Source organism: Aphanomyces astaci (genome assembly GCF_000520075.1).
Source record: "Aphanomyces astaci strain APO3 unplaced genomic scaffold supercont1.5, whole genome shotgun sequence".
Classification (NCBI taxonomy): domain Eukaryota; phylum Oomycota; class Saprolegniomycetes; order Saprolegniales; family Verrucalvaceae; genus Aphanomyces; species Aphanomyces astaci.
Genome location: NW_009798268.1, coordinates 1,179,744 through 1,199,379, shown reverse-complemented (window position 1 = coordinate 1,199,379; position 19,636 = coordinate 1,179,744). Strand labels below are relative to the sequence as shown.

Below are 19,636 nucleotides of genomic sequence, written 5' to 3'. Positions count from 1 at the left end.
GCGCTCCCCCTTCTTTGTACTACGTACTAGTAGGAGTTGAGCCGAGTAACCCAAATACTCATAGACAAATCATAGGACGATTACACTACTGTATTCTTGCGGGTTTTCAAGTGACTGTGAATTACTGGTACAGTATTACGCGAATTAACTAACAGTAAAAACTGACAGCAAATACCGAGTTCTGGAGATTTAGTGTATTATTATTAATATCAGTACCAGTAAATAGTTCCGGGTAGCCCAACTTTTAGCCGGATACAGAGAACTGAATACGAACTGGCGCAGTGTGGCACAATGGAATATTGTCGATTTGATACAAATTTGGGAGGGAATCGAATCGCGCCGACCAAACCGATCCACAATCGATCTGATTGGTTGAATTTCATTGAGAAGGTTTTGATTGGCTAATAATTTTGAGCTCATCTGAGGTAGCCATTCAAATCGATTTAAATTCCAACGAGAAACCACGCCACAACACGAAATTTCACTCGAAAGCACAATATAGAACAAACTACAATATGTATACAGAGTGAGACAACATATTGGGGGAAAATTATAATAAAAATTCGTACTTCAACCTTTTGAAACACTTCCTAATTGGTTGCATTTTAGCCACTTACCGGAGTCCGAGGATACCTCCGCAATTAAATCGTGATGATTAGGGTATGGCTAGACAGCCTTTTCTGATGTAGCATTTGATTGGTTAAAAATGGTTGCTTTCAGTGTTGCACCTTGTGGGTCTGGTAACATTTCAAAATTAATATTCCATTTTCTCGTAAAATGGGATTAACCAAAATGCCATTTTCAGGAGGTAAAAGGTCGATTTTGTAATATGGAGTTTGGACCTCTTCAATAAGTAAATTCCACGTGGAATTGTTGGATTTGGGTTAAAACTCATCAAGCAAGAAATCTTTCAATTTAGATCAGATTTGTTGAATTTGGCCCCAAAATGGCATTTTGGGCCTGAATATTGTAATATTTCATGTTGCCAGACGGGCCCAGTGGGCCCGTCTGCGCCAGTTTCTACTCGGTGTAATCCAATGAACCACGCAACTATTCTTGCGCTGGGGTTGCGTTACATGGAAACCATATGGTTGGCCCCATACAATTTTGAGGATAAAATAACTATCCATCAGATACCAGTAGTTCGGTTAATTTAGTACTCCGATTACAGTTAGCAAGTCGTAAAATCAATTTTCGGACTGTAAACTTCGGTGTTTTTTAATAAAAATATTGTTTGAGGTTGTAAAAATACAAATATTTAATATATTATTAAATTATATATAATTAACTTTATTATTCTAAAAATATTTAAAATAATATTTAATTATTTATGGTGTTTTTGGTACTTTAAGTTTTGGTAATATTTTTTTTAATTTTTTCTAATGTCTTTTATTTTGAAGAAAGAAAGCGTAATAGCTCATTGGTCTAGTTTTTTTGCGCCTAAAATGTATCGGGACTAAAGAAATTTACCGAAGCGTCAAGTTATATTTATTTAATATAACGGTTGCAGAACGACAGCCATTAACCAGAAAAAGCAAGGTGAAATAGGCAATTTTGTATGGAGCGCAAGGTGAACCACCTTGCGAATTCCATAAGTAATTCTGAAATTGTATAGTTTCAATTAAATATATCTTCAAGTTTGTATTGATGATATTTATTTTTCATGTGTCTGTCTCTTTTTGGAATTCGCAAGGCAGGTCACCTTGCGAATTCAAAATTGTCCAATTTTGTCCAATCAGATGCCGTGAAATCACGAAAATAGCTGCGTAGATTCATCACCCGCCCTGTTGCGATATATTCTACTCCTGTGATGGCGGTTGATGCAAGAAGCCTTGAGATAATTGTAGGCTGTGTATGAGAGCAAGATCATGTGATATGGTATTCAGGACTCGGTCAATTCTAACATAGCTGGAGTGCACTCATCAGCACAATTCTCTGGAGCAGCATCACAGAAAGGTCTACAAAATTCAAAGTTCAAAATTGTAACCTCTTCTTTCAGTGTTACAGCCAATCGTGTGTAAGAAACAAGGTGTGATGGACTCTGATTGGATATTAACAAGGAGCAAGGTGGCTCACCTTGCGAATTCCATTAACAAGTCATGCAACGCCGGTATTTTTTAAATTAAGTTTAGTTTTTTAAAAATATTGACGAGGATTGGTAAGGTTTTGCGCGTACCGGTATTGTCGAATTAAACCACATGCTCATTGTCGAATTAAACCACATGCTCCACCGCTTTACACATACCTCTTTTTACTTATAAAAAAAAAATATATGAATAATATTAAATAGACAAAATATATTTATTATACTAAAGTCAGGTAAAAGTAATAAAGATAGTTAATTGTATCTTCTTTTAATTATATAACATTATATTTAGCTATAGAATTAAAAAAATTATCTTTTATATATTAACTGCTTAAAAAGAAAATCACCACTATGGTTGGTAGTTTGACTGGGGCGGTCACCTCCCAAAGAGTAACGGAGGAGTTGACATTTCTTCTTTTTTTGAAATTATTTTTATATAAATAAATATTTTAATAGAATAAATAAATATTTTTAGAAATAAATCCACCCATAACAATATCTTTACCTATATTTTTGTTTAATACTATAAATAGCATTTAAATAATTTCTAGATAATTGTTGATATTAATTCTTTAATTGTTTCGGGGTTGCTTTTGTCCCATTAACGATGGGACAAAAGCACAAGAAACAATATTGTGGACCGACGAGATGGATGAGAGGCATCTGAAGGAGGTTGTGCGGCTTGGCCCGAACGGTGTTGGTCACGGAAAGGCCAATGCAACGTGGGCAAATAGCACCTGTGCCCACGGTGCAGTGGCCATTTTGGACGCACCTGCCAGACAAGATGCGACCCCATTATCCACGAGTCGTTATACTTGATTGCATATTAGATATGGGTATAACTCTACTGAGTTCAAAGTTTAAATTCGAATGAGGTTTGCGAAGCTACCGGTAGTAGCACAGCGACAGCAGGGGGGGCGACAAATGAAATTTTCTTGCTGTTGTACACGGACGAGAAACGGGTTAGCCAATCAGAGAAGAGTAATATCCTAAAAATTGCAAGAACTCCCGAACGACTTGTCAAATCAAAATTCGAAAGACTACGTATTTGAACTATTTTCGTATATCGAATTGTCATGATTTTTCCTTCTCCAGCACCGCATCTTAGGCCCGACTTACGACGGTTTAACTGTACAAGATGGCGTAACGGTCAAGGGTTGGATAAAACGAAATGAACAAGACCATCAGCTAACGTAACAGGTGGCAAGTTTTAACCGATACGATATACGCAAATTAGCTGCGTTATAATTGTAAAGAAACCAATATTCTAGCTGCTGTAACAACCGTATAGATCAAGCGGATAAGGTATCTGACATACTGTAGCAATTCATGGATAAGGCCGGGTCAGTTCAAATCCCAGTGATGTCACTAAAGTTTTTGTTATCAATATCAAGGTTCCCTTACTATTAGAAACTTCACCAATGTCCTATTGGAACAACCGACGTCACCTCAAACTTATCACCCAGTACCCTCGTGTAGCGCTATATCAGACGAGGGTACTGGTGGAAGAATTGTTAGAATTTATGTAGAGATGCATCAGTAGTGCTAGCTTGAGTCGATGGTAATCTAACTTTAGTTGCTACTATGCTCGTAGGTGAGGACGCCACGGCATTTGTGACATATCGCCCAGTACCCCTTGCTCGTAATCTAACTTCAGTTTCTACTGATCTAAATTTATCGGACTTTGTCAATTCACTGCGTTGCGATGACAAAGAAGAAGGCCTCGTTGCTTGTGTGCTCCATGTGCAGCTGTACATCAACTACAGTTCAAAATAAAGTTGGACTTGGTTTGGCATGTTTACGTTGTCGTAAACGTACTACCACGTCGCCCCTTACTCAGTCCAATTACGCCAGTGCTCTTGGTGTTGTTTGTTCCTCGGGTGGTCGTTTGATTGGTGATGGCAGTGGCGCTTTGTCCAACTGCTGTCGTGTTAGTGCCAGCATTGGTGGTCGTTCATTTCCTGGTGGTTGTCGTTCCATTTGTGGTTGTGGCGCTCTGTCCAACAGATCTGGTGCTCGTTCCATTAGTGGTGTTAGTGCTAGCGTTGGTGGTCGTTCACTTCCTAGTGGTTGTCGTTCCATTTGTGGTTGCGGTAGCTACCACGGTGGTTGTGGTCACTCCACTGATGGTGGCTTTCCCAATGGTGGTTTTAGTTCCAGTTGTGGCGATCGATGCATTGGTTGTGTGAGTCCAAGATGTGATGGCGTCAGTCGAGGTGGTGGTGGTGTTAGTTTCACTGCAAGTGGTTGTGTTTGTCCTCAATGCGCCGTCATGGCAAGTAAATTGGCATCGTGCCAAAATGAGTTTGACGAGTTGAAGCGTGACATTTTGACTACTGGATTGTCCAGAACACACAACGAAAGTCTGAGTATTGACCAGCTTCGCAAAAAACTACAGTATCAATGCACTGAGTTGATGAACTTGCGCGCCTCATTGTCCAAAGGGCAAGCCAAAGCTCTTCGCACCCAGAGCGAGAAGAAGTTACTTGCTTGTATAGAAAGTACTGGGAAAGGTCATCTACGAATGACCTTGTATTGCATTGTGCTCGTGCTGTGACTCAAAACCTTGTCCCAGCGCACCTCGCGTTTGACTTTATCCTCTGCCAGTTTGTGTCCTTTTCGCGAAAGAAACTATGGCGTGGAAAAGCGTGCAGTATATTTCCCAAACGAGTCAACGATTGGTGCGAACGCATGTATGCCACCTTTGGAGCCGGCCCCTACGAGGTCGTTTGCAGGAATTGGTCTTGGCACAGATCAGGATATCCAGCACTGAAAGGGTCATTTTGCACTACCTTCCGTACGGACGATTCAACGTCGCTTTGCCAAAGTAGAATTCGAGTGTGGTATATCCGACGCTATGGTCAACAACGCCGCACAGCAGTTCAAACGCAACCAGGCAGCAATTGGCGACCAAGCTACGCTCTTTGGTTGTTTAGCGTTTGACGAGACTAACTACGGGGTTGTACCTGTACGACGAGATTCAGCTGGATCAATTTTTGGGGTGGTTGATTTTGGCCGCAACGAAGTGGGCATCGGAATTACCCCCAGCTCTGTCCATCACTTGGAAAGTAAATTGAACGATGTTGAGGCGTGCTTGCTCGAGTATGGGTTGGACATCCAAAACTTTGCTCCAAACAAATCCACATTTAATGACCCCGACGACATTGCAGCGTTTTTGTGTTTGCTGGTCGACGAGGCGCACTCGATGGTTGGTCAAATCAACACCAAGGTCAACGACAGGCTCAAGCTCATTGAACGAAAAAAGCTCAGGTGAGAGAAACCGCGGATGAAAGAATGCATCATTCGATGGAGCGAGCTGTCAACCGCTTGCAGAGCGAAGCTGACACCATGAAACGCAACATGCACACACCTGCAGTTTGTTTGGACCACATAGCCGAAACGGTGGCTTGGCTTCGTGATGGTGACGAAGCTATCATCTGCGATGATGCAGTCAAATCCACAATGTCTGGGGTTGTGGAATCCTTCCGAACAGTGTTCATCAACTTGTCGCTGCTGTGTGCGGTCCGATCAACAAAGCTCCAAATTTGGCATCTAAGTGACAGTCAACGCATGTCGTCATCCATTATCATGTGTGTGTTCATCGATTCGGTGCGGTGAGAAACAACTCTGCTTTGAACACTTTTGTGGATAAGTTAGCCACACTGAACGTCAGTTGTGATGGTGCGAGTCACGCTGTTGTTGTTAGAGGCTTTGAATGACCAGTCATTGTGTCTGAAGGGTGGCGACTTTGCTCTGCGCGAGCCAATTACTGGAAATCCAAGAGCGTTGAAAAGTGGAGTGTACATGGACAGCGACGAGAGGACTTGGACCAAGAGTTTTTAAAGTACGCTGTACTCTTCTTACTTCAGCAGCGATCGGAACCTTGGCTACTGGGTGGTGCACCATCGTCGATCAATTACTATGACTGTCCCCAATTCGATGAGGAACTCTTGCAGGCAGATGAGTTTTGTGCATTTGTATCGATTGCAATCGAAACACTCAAAACTACCTCGCTGACGTGGAACGAAGAGCGGTTAAACCCTGTGGCTATGGTGGTGGCACATCTCAACGCTCGAGGCAAAAAGCTGAAAATGTTATCGTCAACGAAAATGGCGTGGTTGACGCTGTTCTACTTCGACGACGCGTTGCACACGTACCTCGACACCGGTGTGGACTTTTATCGCCATGTGTTTGTGCCTGAGCGTAATCCATCCATGCCCCACATTGTTCTTACTCGAAACATCGATCCTGCATATGTATTGAAACGATTCGTAACACACTTGTCAACGGGCTGGGCGACTTTCTTCAACTCCAATGCGTGGCAAATGCTTGGCGCGACGCACCCAAATGTACTTGGAAGCTGGTGGTACACTGCACGCGACAACCAAAACGTTCCAAATTCTCGACTATTCTTTTCCAAAGAAGTCAGTGCTACATTGAGGCAACTCGGTCATGTCGTGGAGGCTCACTTGTGTGACGTGTGGCGCAACTTCTTTGCTGTGTTCGACGAGTCTGGAATCAATCACGTGGTTTGTATGGAGTACATCGAGACCTTTTTGGCTTGGTTGGATCCAATCGCAAAATCCAGGCTGTATTCAAAACCCATGGGGTCGCATTACCCTAAAGTTGGTGACGAGTGCACATCGTCCTGTCCAGTCCAGTTAATCGAAGCGCTGTACATCTGGCAAATAGATATCTGGCACGGTGGGAAAATCCTTGGAATTGTCGATGAATATTACCTGCAATCCATACAGCATCATCGTTTCCGAATTGGCGTTCTTTACCTAGCGGTACGGCCGCGTCCATGAATATCGAGGGTGCTATATCCATCTTCAATCGCATACGGGGACGCGAAGGCAGGGCAAGGGCACTTATAAGGACTGCATTATAGCGCTGAAGAAGTTAATTGCTATCCAAGAGAGCGATATACTAACACCAAATGGCAAAAAGCGGGTGTACGACGACATCCACTACGCCAAAAGTATAAAAGAAATGGCCAAGTGGAACAAACCTGGACAGAACAAGAAGCTCAGTCATTCCAACCCGCACGACAAGAAAAATCGGCTAAGCGAAGATATCATTGCCAACGACAAGCCTACAGTACGCTCTTATCACAGTAAATCCCGCGTGCCGTAGAAGTCGCTATAAGGAAGCTCGAACGAAGCTACGATTAACATTGTCAAGTAATCGATTCTTCGTGCTTTGAAGCACCTAGATATATAGATGTATGACCTCTATGTCCTGGTAGAAAAGTTCAATATCACAGCAGTGTCGCGGGAAAATTCGGACGTTCCGTGACTAGCCTTGGTGTCCTACGCCCCGCAGTGGGAGGCTTGCTGAACTTGTTTAGTCCCTGGGGTCTGAACCCAGGACGACCATGGACAAGCCTCTGAGCTACAGTATATTATGGAGCTCCCGGATCGTCCTCCGGACGTCCTCGACATGGAATATCCATTAGTCATACTCTTTTCTTTGAAGCTAAACCAATTATTAATACTTGACTTTATATTTTGCCCTGAACTACGCGTATGGTGTTTTACACGCTTGCGTACGCCGCACCTACCCATTCGATTTGTCGTGAAACCCTGCGACATTCTGGTAGAGCAGCAGGGTAGGTGTTTGCAAAGGAAACGCGAAAGAAGAAAGGAAAGATGTCGATAGAAGAACCCACGACAGTAGCGGTGCGCCAATCACGCCGTCTGGCGGGAGATGCCCACTGGGATTCCTGAGCACCCAGTAAACGAGTCCGGTCCTCGTTGGCTGGTTGGAAAAACAGTAGGGACGCCGTTCGTTGTTGCTCTTCAATGCCCCGAGTGAATTCTTCATAGGCCTTCTGGATGTCCCGTATCCCTCCGGTGGCCACCGTGATCGTGGCTACGATGGTATTTCCTGGTACTCCGGGACCGTTCCAGGTAGGCGTCCCGGTTGGCGTTCCTGATTCCATACCCCCGTACCCCTCTTGGACTAGGTGTATCCGGGAGCTGAAACAGGTATCGAATAGCACTCTAAGGTTTCGGCGTCGGACTCACGACCGTCTGTACCAGTTCTGGTCAGGGTCGGACCGTCGGTACCGGTTCTGGCCAGGGGAGTCGTAGGCACTAAGGCCAGGTCTACCGCCGATGCCAGCGCCGGTCTCTTCAACGGTGGCCGTGTCTCTCGACGTTGGCTGTCCTGGAGTCCAAACTCCGGGGCATCTCCCGCCAGACGGCGTGATTGGCGCACCGCTACTGTCGTGGGTTCTTCTATCGACATCTTTCCTTTCTTCTTCCGCGTTTCCTTTGCAAACACCTACCCTGCTGCTCCACCAGAATGTCGCAGGGTTTCACGACAAATCGAATGGGTAGGTGCGGCGTAGGCAAGCGTGTAAAACACCATACATGTAGTTCAGGGCAAAATGTAAAGTCAAGTATTAATAGTTGGTTTAGCTTCAAAGAAAAGAGTATGACTAATGGATATTCCATGTCCAGGACGTCCGGAGTCTGGTCCGGGAGCCCATAATATAAGTCTTGTCCGTGGTCGTCCTGGGTTCAGGACCCAGCGACTAACAAGTTCAGTGAGCGCGGAGCGCAGGAAGCCAAAACACCACGGCTGGTCGTGGTACGTCCGAATATTCCCCGCGACACTCCGTTTCACATGTAAGTTGTGAAACGTCACTTGGACACAATAACTTGCTTACCCTTTCCTGACCACTACAATCCCCCATTTGGCAAAATGGCTTGCTGCATGCGCGTGCGGTACAGTAGTGTTATTTGGATCCCCACCCCTCCCGACATAGTTTCGTGGATGGACTGCAGTGGCAAATTTGGCTACCCACTATCTGTACCACCATGCATCAAACCCAACCTTACGAGCACGATGTTATGCTCATGCTGTGCGCGCACCAAACCCGTCGGGTAGTTGTATTTACCTCAAGTTTATGACCCAACAACTAACCATGCGATTACAAGGGTGGTCGCACACATACATTGAAGTTTTTGTGTGCGCCGCGCACGGAAAGCAATACACTACAACCAAAACATCGTTTCTTAGTTTTTCCTTATAAATGCCCAACTCAACATACTTTCGTATCCATCAACCCTATTCCCACAACAAGCACTTCTCGGAAGGGTTCATGTACGAGTCGGTGGGGCACTGGAACACTCGGGCAAACTTAGCGTCGTTTTGCAACGCTCCAATCACGCGGAACCGATTGGGCGGGTGCTGCTTCCTCATTTTCCAGAGGAGGTAGTCATCCGTATTTTTGGAGCACCAGGATTGGGCGAACGACAAGTAGAACAATTTGTCGCCTGCTTCTTCCGTGTACTGGGACGGAAACTTCTTCAAGTACTCGTGGTACGCGCGGAAACTGGTCTTCAGCCCCCCGTTGTCCGCAATAGTTTCACCCAAAGAGATCTGGCCGTTGATGTTGCCCAACTCAGCGCCAGTCTCTTCGCTCATGACGACAAAGTTGGAGTACTGGTCGCTAAAGCACTGGGATTTCGTATTGAACGCAGTTTTGGTTGCGTTCGACCACCACGAGTTCAAGTTCCCGTCGCCATCCAACTTGCGGCCGTAGTTGTCGAACCCGTGGGTGATTTCGTGTCCGATGACCATCCCGATGGCACCAAAGTTCTGGGAGGCGTCAAACAGGCTGTCAAAGAACGGTTTTTGCAAAATGGCGGCCGGGAACACAATTTGGTTCATGTTGAACCTGTACTCCGCGGTAATCTTGTGGGGAGGCACGTCGAACTTGGGCGTGTCCACAGGTTGGCCGTTCAGCGTCAAGTTGGTGTCGATGTTCACTTGAGAGATCGTCCACCGGTTGTTCAAATACGACTTCGAGTTCAACGTCAGCGTGGGGTACAACTGGGGCTTCTTTGGGCCACCCACCAAACTCACTAACTTGGACAGCTTCTTTTGCGCGTTGGCGCGGGTCGAGTTGTCCAACCAGTCGGTGGTCGCAATACCAGTCGAGAAGGACGACTCCAAGGCCTTGACAAGTTCGTCGGCCGTCTTGGCCGTGTCAGCCGACCACACCGCGTCTATGAAGTTCTGGCCCAAGAGCTCCCCAACCGTGGAGCCCGTCTGAGACACGCAGAATGTTTCACGAGTAGGTTCCGCGTCTTCGTGATCTATCCTCTTGCCGAAAAAGTTCCAGTTGGCCGTGCGGAATTCAGGGGTCAGGTGGGTGGACGAGGCGTGTATGAGCTTGTACTCCACGATGGTGCGGAGGTCATCCAACGTCGTGTTCTTTAACAACGCTTCCGTCTTGTCAAAGTAGGCCAATTCGGTTAAACCCACCCAGTCGTTCGACTCACCGGACTGGTCGTGGACATTGAAGCCGTTGGCCTTGAGCCATGAGCCGATGAGCAGCGGGTACTTCTGGTCCAGTTGGTAAAACGTATACACAGTGTAGGGAGACGCAGCGGCCTCCGTCTCCTTGAACTTGTAGAGGCCGAAGTCGGCCACAGTTACTTCGAAGCGGGTGATCACCGGCACCGCAGCCGCCGCTTGTTCGGCAGTGTAGCCAGCCAACTGCAACACCGACGTAATGTACACCTCGTAGTCGGCTTTGAAGTATGACCACTCGGAAGGGAAGATGTAGTATTTGCGAGGTAGCGGCAGGGGGGATCGGACACCGAAGAGGGCGTTCTTGGTTGGGTTAGCGTAATCAGCTCTGGCCTTGATGTCGACAAAGGCAGGGATGCCATTCTTGGCCAGTTCGCCAGCCACGACGAGGAGGTCCAACGTGTTGTTGGCCGATCGAATGGCTTTGAACGAGTCGGTCAACGGAGTCACGCCGAGCGAGGACAGCGTAGCCGTGTCCAAACAGGAGTTGTAAAACTCGCCAAGCTTGGTCTTGTTGTCAGACAAAATCTTTTTCAACACGGCTTCGTTTTGGATGGCGATCTTGAAGAACGACGTATCGGTAATGGGCCTGTCCGGGGAGATCACAGCATCCTTGTACCACGCGCCACACGCATATTGATAAAAGTCGTCGCAAGGGTTTGTGGAGTAGTCGATGAGCTTGGTCACAGACTCGGGGAATTCCGTGGCGGAGCCAGCCGTAGCGGAAGTGGCCAGCGCGCTCAGGAAGGTGAGGACTTTGACCATCGTAGCACGAAAAGGAAAATGAAGTTGGTCAGTGAAAACAAACCAGGCGGGCAAGTCTTTCAACCCAACCCACCGGAATCCCATCGCTAAGGGAAATTACAGTAACGTTATATTCGTTGGGTAGTACTCTAATCTAACTGTAAGTACTTCCTCTGTTCCTGAATGAAGTATACCGTTCCGTAATTGGTCAACAGTTCACAGATAGTAACAAAATCACCTATTGTGCTTTTCATGTAGTTTGCCCGTTGTTTAACTGCGTTAAACAACCAGATGTTTAAAATAATATAAGCCCGATTGAAGATAAAACAACGCTAAACACAAGTTCTGCATTTCAGCAGAATAAAACAACTCTTACTTTATTTCAGCTGCTAACTAATCGAGCTGCAGCACCAGGCCAACTTACGCCGTACAACCACCAGTTCATCACGATGCATACCGTATTAGAATGTGAAATGGGAGTACTATACATCGTGTAGTCGTAGTGCGCCCTTGTCTTCCACGTACAGTGCTAAGGTTAGAGCAGATCAAGAATTGTAGGTATGGCATAGCTTTGAATCATTGGACAGAGCGACGACTACATGTACTGTAGCCTAACTATATCCCTAACGTTATATAATATTACTCGGAGTAGATAATGTTAGTACTGTAGTGATCACGGATGGGAGGTCATGTATATCGCCATAGCTGCTTCAGTTTCATTGCGTCAACCACCTTGACATGTTGACGTAAAGCAAGTTGTTTGCCAGAATGAAAACGGCAAACAACTTGTTTTACGAAAGTGCCAGTAAAACCACCTTCAACCAACCAATCATCGCATTTGATGAAGTAACTTTAAACAACGCACCCAACCGTTATTCAAGTTACTTTAGACATTATTTAAGCCTGAGAAATTTTTAAACAATGAATTTAACCCTGGAATTGCCAAAAAAGGTGCAAAGCACAATAATATGTAGCCTATCAATAAATAGGCGTACAATTCCCTCATTAAAACAGTACCATTCTTGTTTTTCTCAGAAAACACTGCAATATCAGTGTGTACATGGAACTTTGTATGCTCGGTCCATCTCACCTCTTAGTAGGGGTTAAGTGCATAGCGATAGCTAACCACTGAGATACAGTTAACCCCGGAGATTTACCATCGTATGTACTCACCGGGGGTAGGACGGAGTCCCTGGTCACAGGGCTACGGGCGAAAAGGTGTATCCGGATGTGATAATTCCCTCATTGACTGTGAAACAGTATTTCGGGTCCAAACATTAGTGGAACTATTTTAATGAGGGAATTATTCTAAATAGGTAATACGCGTAGCGGAATGATAGGGAATGATAGGGGTACGTGGTATTTTTAGATCTTTGTATTTCCTACAGGGCTCGAGATACCGGTACTGACTTCAAAACGTTCACCACATCCGTCGACTGTACTGTAGTCGTTCTCCGTACTTCCGTTAATTCTACCTCAAAAAAGGTGGAAGATTGCTATTGGTACTCGTACACGTAGTAAGTTCAGTAGGTGACAGTAAAGTGAACAATAGTTAACCGTATAATAGTATCAATACTACTACTAAAAAGTAATACATGGTATGTACCAGTAAACAATCAATTTGATTGGTTTTTCTTGGTTTATGTCATTGGAAATGCACCGAAACCCAGAATAATTGATACGAGGTAGTTCCCCATTAATTCAGCTACAATCTCCAAGTTTCAGAGGTCGAAAATGTTGTATGAGCGGGGAGCTTTGGAAGTTCTCCCCAGCCGCCTTCCTCAGATGAGTCTTAAATTGATTCCGTCCTTGCGGGATAAGGTCATCTACTGACGGTTTTGGAAATCTCTGTTACTTGGTGGAAACAAATACGAAACGTTACAGTATCTAGTATATACTACTAGTACTACTAACCAAAGTGGTGGTGTGTTTGCACAAGTAAAGTTGAGGTGCACGTGATGAAAATGCAACATGAGTAGAACCTCGCATGCACTACAGCAAGACCAACTCAAAGACTGTATGTTGACAATGTACTTGTTGGGGGCTGGACCTAATCGAAGCCTCAAATAAGCGGGGTGAATCGAGCCGAGCCACAAGTCAATTCGACGAAGTTGTCGTGTTGCCAACATGAAGTCAATCATCATCCAAGACAGTGGCTTGGACGATTCAAGTGGCAACATACTACCGGTAGTACACAATCGAGAATTTGGTCGATTACATTGTGAATAACTGGACCAGATTTGATGTTAATTTAATATGTTGGTGCTAGCATGTATGTACTGTACACTACTTCGATGTATACAGTAAGTAGGCTTACAGTCCTGATTATGAGTGAGGGGGAGGCAGTTTTTAACTAGTGGTGTTTTGGGGTTTTGCTCGTGGATTTTTAGGTAGAGTTAGACGTGGGGCTTCACTCGTGGTTAAATGGTGTGGATGAGTTTTATTTAGAGGGCATTACTGGCTTGTTGCTTCATAGTCGAGAAGCCCAGTACTACAGTAAGTGTAATATCACTCCAACATAGCAAACGTAAAACAAGCAAACGTAAAACAAGCAAACAAGCCGTGGGCCCTATATCTTTGCGAGGTATTGTAACCGTATTAGAGTGTACTTTGTGAGCTGTAGTGCTGATCATACCATACAGTTCGAATGCCTACGCGTCCATATGTATAAGGATGGATGCCCAAGCAATTCTCGTTAACAGTAAGTTCCACAGTTTAACCACGAGCAAAACAACAACACATGACATTTTCGGTGACCACCAGTAAAAAGTCAAATGGCCACACGTTTCTATCCTATTCCCATGAGTGAGGCACGGCGAGTTCGACGAGTACAGTATGGCGAATGGAGGTGAGAGGAATGCGAGTTGCACTAAGCTTATGGTGGAGAGATGGAGGAGAGGCAGCCTTCGACAACGCCCCAAAGCTAACACCATCGTGGCTCCTGGTCCTACTAACGTTAACGCCATACTGTACCATTAACGCGTGTTGGGTTAGCTGTTGGTATAAGGAACCATTTTTGCCTTAACGTTAGTCGTAGATGGGTAAACCTTTCCCATGCATAAGCCACCAACCAGTACAGTAGTTCAGGCAATGTTGTATTCGTACGCTTGACGTTAGCCAGTCCTTGGACACTAAGAATGACGCACACCTCCAACTTGAGACGATATCGCCATGCATTTGTGACGCCCAAAGAACCTGAATTTGTGCGTTTCAAAATCCTTCAACTCACGCTGAGTATACTTTAATCCAGTGTTTCGTGAATGTTTCGTAAATAGTGGTATTTTTCTATACTTGAAGCACCATACAAAATCCAGCATAAAGGAAAATCGAAGATACTTCCGTTTTACGAAACAAAATGTTTCGTGACTGCATTGAAATTGTTTCATATTTGTTTCGTAAACCGTGTATATCTATCGACCTTACCTTTTGTCCTAAAGGAGCCGAAATGTACAGTACCTCAAATTTGAGTATATTCTAGCCCGAAAATCTGATCCCAACATCGAATTCTATCTCAAATCCACTGTCCGAAAACTCTCTAATGTCGTATATTCAAAGTTTTAAAACACGAACAGCGACAACGGCACTCGGAGACTTTACCTCCACCGCTTAGTCACGGACACCCGAAGTCACGCCTTCCTTGGTGGAAGCGTCGCCGAGTTCGCCCTTGAGGTAGCAATTACCTTCGTAGTGCGAGTAACCCACACAGCTGTCAGCCTCCAAGCACAACGCGCAGCAGTGGTCCTTCTCGGCAGAGATGCGGGCGATGTCCTTGCCGTTGTAGTCCACGTTGGCTTGGGCAGCTTGGCACGAACCAGCAGACTTGGTAATCTTGGCGGACTTAACACCCCACTTAAGAACGGATTTGCAAGCCTTAGACTTCAAGAAGCACGTGCCGTCGTTCCAAGGGGCCCACACGTACACAACGCAGCCAGGGGTCTTGGCACAGTCGTCACAGCAGTCGTCGCTGTTGGAACGTTGGGTGGACGTGATGTCGTTGCCGGCGTAGTCCACGTTGTCTTGGGCAGCTTCGCAAGAACCAGCAGGCTTGATGACCTTGGCAGGCTTGGTGACCTTGGCAGCCTTAACGCCCCACTTAGGAACAGAATTGCCAGCACTCGACTTCAAGAAGCACGTGCCGTCGTTCCACTTGGTCCATACGTACAAAACGCAGCCAGGGGTATTGACACAGTCGTTGCAGCAGTCGTTGCTGTTGGAGCGTTTGGTGGATTTGATGTCGTTGCCGTCGTAGTCCACGTTGTCTTGGGCAGCTTCGCAAGAACCAGCAGGCTTGATGACCTTGGCAGGCTTGGTGACCTTGGCAGCCTTAACGCCCCACTTAGGAACAGAATTGCCAGCACTCGACTTCAAGAAGCACGTGCCGTCGTTCCACTGGGTCCATACGTACAAAACGCAGCCAGGGGTATTGGTACAGTCGTTGCAGCAGTCGTCGCTGTTGGAGCGTTTGGTGGATTTGATGTCCTTGCCGTCGTAATCAATGCCCTCCACAGGCTTGTCACACGCGCTAGGCGTAGGGGCAGCCGCGGTGGTGGTAGGTTTGGGGGTGATGTTGAGAGGGCAAGGAGCTGAGCTGTCTGCGGCATTCGTGATCTTTTGGACGTTGGGCAACGCCGCGAGGCTGTTGATTTCTTCCTTGGTCAAATCGTTGCAGAGAAGCACAGGCTCATTCTCAAGGCCCTTGCATTTGGCCCAGTCGAATACGCTAGAGTCCTTTTGCGCGTTCAAATCGTCAATGGTCACGGCCACAGAAGCGGTGGACGTTTGTTGGATCGATCGAAGCACGCTGGGCCATATTTTATCCTGAGCAGCCGTGGCCACGGCCACGATAGACAAGACGAAAGCGGTTTTCATGGTCGAGTCAATTCAAGAATGAGAGAAACGAGTCGCAAAATGGCAGAGGTGGCAAGGTAGCAGCAGCCAACACCATGAGGTTGCACATTGATTTGGGTGCATTACGGTCAAAACCGGGTCAGTGCAACTATTGGCTTGTTTGATTATTTATGGTACTAGTACGTGATATTGATTGTTACTAACGTGTGAAATCAGTGATTTGCCAACGTATCAGGGATTTGCCAAGCTTTTATAGCCAATAGAGCACCAGATATGATATGATTAAATATAAATACTAGTTGGGCCTTTGACAAATTTCTAGTAATACGCTTAGGACATTATGCTTCTGCATTATTAATACAGTTAAAACCGAACACAAATGACCTGCACAATTTATATACCTTGTGAATATAATTCGTCGAAGCCCGACCTTGGCAATACTTTTGGGCCAGTATACATTTTGGCAAATCACTGATTCACTGTTTGAGCGACAAACCTTACTCTTAGGTGACATGCAATTCCCGGCAAGCAAATGGCCAATCACAATCATCCAAGGACAATGATTGGACAAAATTACTTACTCTTGTATCACATACTTGTAAGATTCAATATTCTGCTTGTCGACATAAAATACAGTTTTTGGATTACAGATACTGTAGTTGTACTTTTAAATTTAATTACTTGAACACTTTATATATATCGTTCTGAGGATTTTGTCACCCAAATCAGGCATACATTATTCAAGTGACTTACTGGCGGGGAATTAAATTCACACAGGGAAATTTCAATTTTAGAAATTCGACAAGCAAATTGACCATGTGATACAAATGATGGGACCTTCATAAAGTTATAAAGCTCGTCACGATATTCAAAATGCATGTTTTCGCAGCCTCAACGGATGAATGGGTGATGAGTTATGTATGGCACACAGAAAGTAGGCCAAGCTGGCCGGGAATTACATGAATCACCTTGCATTTTTTTTGCTCCTTTACCCAACCCTTTAAATGCATAACGTTATACTCTTAAAGCATGCGATAGCGCCTCAAATGGGGATGCAACTCTCATGTTCAGGATTAACATCCTTAACGAGGTATCGTCAAGGGGAAAATGCACAAATTTGGCAAATCACTGATTGCTCACGTTAGCGTTAGTACATTTTTATATCCTCCACTTACTGTTGAGGCCGTGTTCGGGCAACTTCACTGAACGATCACTGAAGGTTTCAACCTTGCATAACTTTTTTCTGCTTGGCTATTTTATCCGAAATCCGGATGTTACCAACGACAAATTTCTGGAATTCCATCATACATCTATTCGTGAGGGCCGCACTCAGGGTCAATATCCTTGACGGGGTATGAGTTACAGTATTGTGCTGGGTACGGTAGGACTCTTAGCATTACACTTCGTGTGTCTCAACTCGCATGACATAAGCCAATCACGGTTGACCCAGTTTGATCGCAAAGTTATGTACCACGGTTGATGTCCCAATGGAGTGTACTGTAGGATCTATAGGAGATATTATTGAGTTAATCGACCAATTCCCCGAGTGAGTGGGTGTGTCACCCACTTAATAGTACCAAATTCCCTGAGTGAGTGGGCTTTGACCAATTGAGTGGGTGTGTCACCCACTCACTCGGGGAATTGGTCGAGTTAATCCGTTGGGCAAGTACAAATGCGACATTCTCGGTTCAGTAGAACACGATTGTGTTAACTGGAAGTTACTACTAGTACGTATTAATAGTAGTAGTACGTACTAGTAGTAATAGATTCATGTAGCTAGGTCTAAACATTACTAACATTATAATCTCACACTTATTTTCTCATTCAACCATTATGCTAACGTGACAGTACCCCAGTTGCGATCTTGGATGCAGATTGCAGCTACATATTACACCATCGACAGTCATTAGTCCGGGCCGCATTCATTTTCAACCTCGTCACCAAACCTACGGCACATGTATTAGTGTAGACCGCACTATATCTCTATCCGCCGAAATTATGGACTTGGAGAGTTAGAGTGGACCGGATAATTTTGAATAACGTTACTGGTATCGAGAATTAGTATGGAGGTTTTCTTGATCTTTGTATGTGGAATTGTCTCAAAAAGATACAGTAACCTCTCGCTTACTGTTAACTCCGCACCCACTAACTCCGATTACACTCGCGTTTTGGTCCAAAAGACGTGCTGAGAACACAAATTAAAAACGAAAAATGAAAAAAATTAAATTATCATTTTGGCCACTATCGATGCGATCGATGTACCCATACATCGGAATTTCGACCATGCCAATGCAAAATGCGATTCATACTAATCTCGAGTCCATGGTTCTGCGCAAGCATATCCAGTTCAACTACTTCGTCATCTACGTTGTCATCACTACTTACGATGTTTGACAAAAAGTTGACTCCAATATCTTTAGTTGGCGTATTTGTATTGTACTACGTAGTACACTTTAACATAGTATCTTCGAGCTTTTGTACGTCACCGTGTTGCCAAGACATATGCAGGGACACCCTCCGTTCGTTGCAACACAGTTGCCTGCATCTTCGAGAGCTACCGGATGGCAGACTCGTTGACGGCGTATGAACGGGCTATGGCTCGCACTGACAGCATGCGCGTGCCAGCAAGTTCATCGATTATAGACAAACTCTCGACTTCGACAAGGAGTTCGCCTCCCTCACGAATCATTGTCGAAATGAACTCTGACCACCAATGATGATACAGTAGTGTTGTATCTACACTACGTACCACTTTGTCCTGATTACCAGTACTTACTATCAGTATTAAACTAGTGAGCCCGTTGCTCTGCCACCGGTGTTAATTGCCAGTTGGAGCAAGATATGTAGTTTTTGTTGCTACATATTTTTGTTGTCATATTTGAGCCTGGCATAGTTTTCAGACATTTTCTGTTTGTAGTATGCGTTTTCAAAACTCTTCTATATGCGGTACAACGGAGTCCGGTATTTTCCGAGAAGATGGGAATCAGTCCTTTTGCGGTATGGTCCACTGAAAGTAGTATAGGCTGCTGTAGAAACCTTGCAGCTATGCTAAGACTAAGCCGTGCATCTCAACTCACCAACCCTGTGATCTTTCACGCGTGGCGTGTTGACTTGAAAGCAGTTAGCTCCACCTCTTAGGAACATCCAATAGCGCCGCCGTTTGACACGCGACGTGTATGTCAGAATCCATGTCGGTGCCACCTTGTGGGTATGTTGAATGGCATCGCTATTTATCTCGTGACATGTTGGTCAGAACACAGTCGGCGCCATCTCGCGGTCACTGCAATAGCTTCGCAGATTGACTCGTGATGTGTTGGTCAGAGTACAGTCGACCCATCGTACCGGCACGACCGCTGTGTTGGATGTCGTGAACAGTACTTACGTATACACTTCGGAAGGAGTTCGTCATTCAAGAAGCAGTGTTTTCGAACTATCGCGTGTCCGTGTTGTGTGAGGAAAAACAATGCCGTAGAAACTTGATGTGCAGGATGATTTGCTTCGTTGAGTACAGCGGGGTTTCGGATCTGTACATATTTGTGTTGAACAACGTGGCGAACAACATGTCCGTCTATTGAAAATAGCCTGGGCTTCCTATATTTGCTATGATGGTTGATAGTACGATAGGGGAAA

General features: G+C 45.2%; 3 protein-coding genes across 3 annotated transcripts; 1 reads left to right on the top strand and 2 right to left on the bottom strand.

Moving 5' to 3' along the window:
* Positions 1–4,943: 4,943 nt before the first annotated feature.
* H257_03163 (hypothetical protein) lies at positions 4,944–8,181 on the top strand (the record flags this gene model as incomplete). Its single annotated transcript, XM_009827140.1, has 7 exons — positions 4,944–5,356; positions 5,422–5,608; positions 6,043–6,312; positions 6,875–7,186; positions 7,915–7,998; positions 8,055–8,076; positions 8,141–8,181. 7 exons carry the CDS (start codon positions 4,944–4,946, stop codon positions 8,179–8,181), a joined length of 1,329 nt encoding a protein of 442 aa, XP_009825442.1.
* A 982-nt stretch (positions 8,182–9,163) lies between these two features.
* On the bottom strand, positions 9,164–11,179 carry H257_03162 (hypothetical protein; the record flags this gene model as incomplete). The annotated part of the gene is made up of 1 exon (XM_009827139.1): positions 9,164–11,179. The coding sequence occupies one exon, from the start codon at positions 11,177–11,179 to the stop codon at positions 9,164–9,166; it is 2,016 nt and encodes a 671-aa protein (XP_009825441.1).
* Positions 11,180–14,657: 3,478 nt separating this feature from the next.
* Positions 14,658–16,027, bottom strand: H257_03161 (hypothetical protein; the record flags this gene model as incomplete). The annotated part of the gene is made up of 1 exon (XM_009827138.1): positions 14,658–16,027. One exon carries the CDS (start codon positions 16,025–16,027, stop codon positions 14,765–14,767), a length of 1,263 nt encoding a protein of 420 aa, XP_009825440.1. The 3' UTR covers positions 14,658–14,764.
* Positions 16,028–19,636: the final 3,609 nt, after the last annotated feature.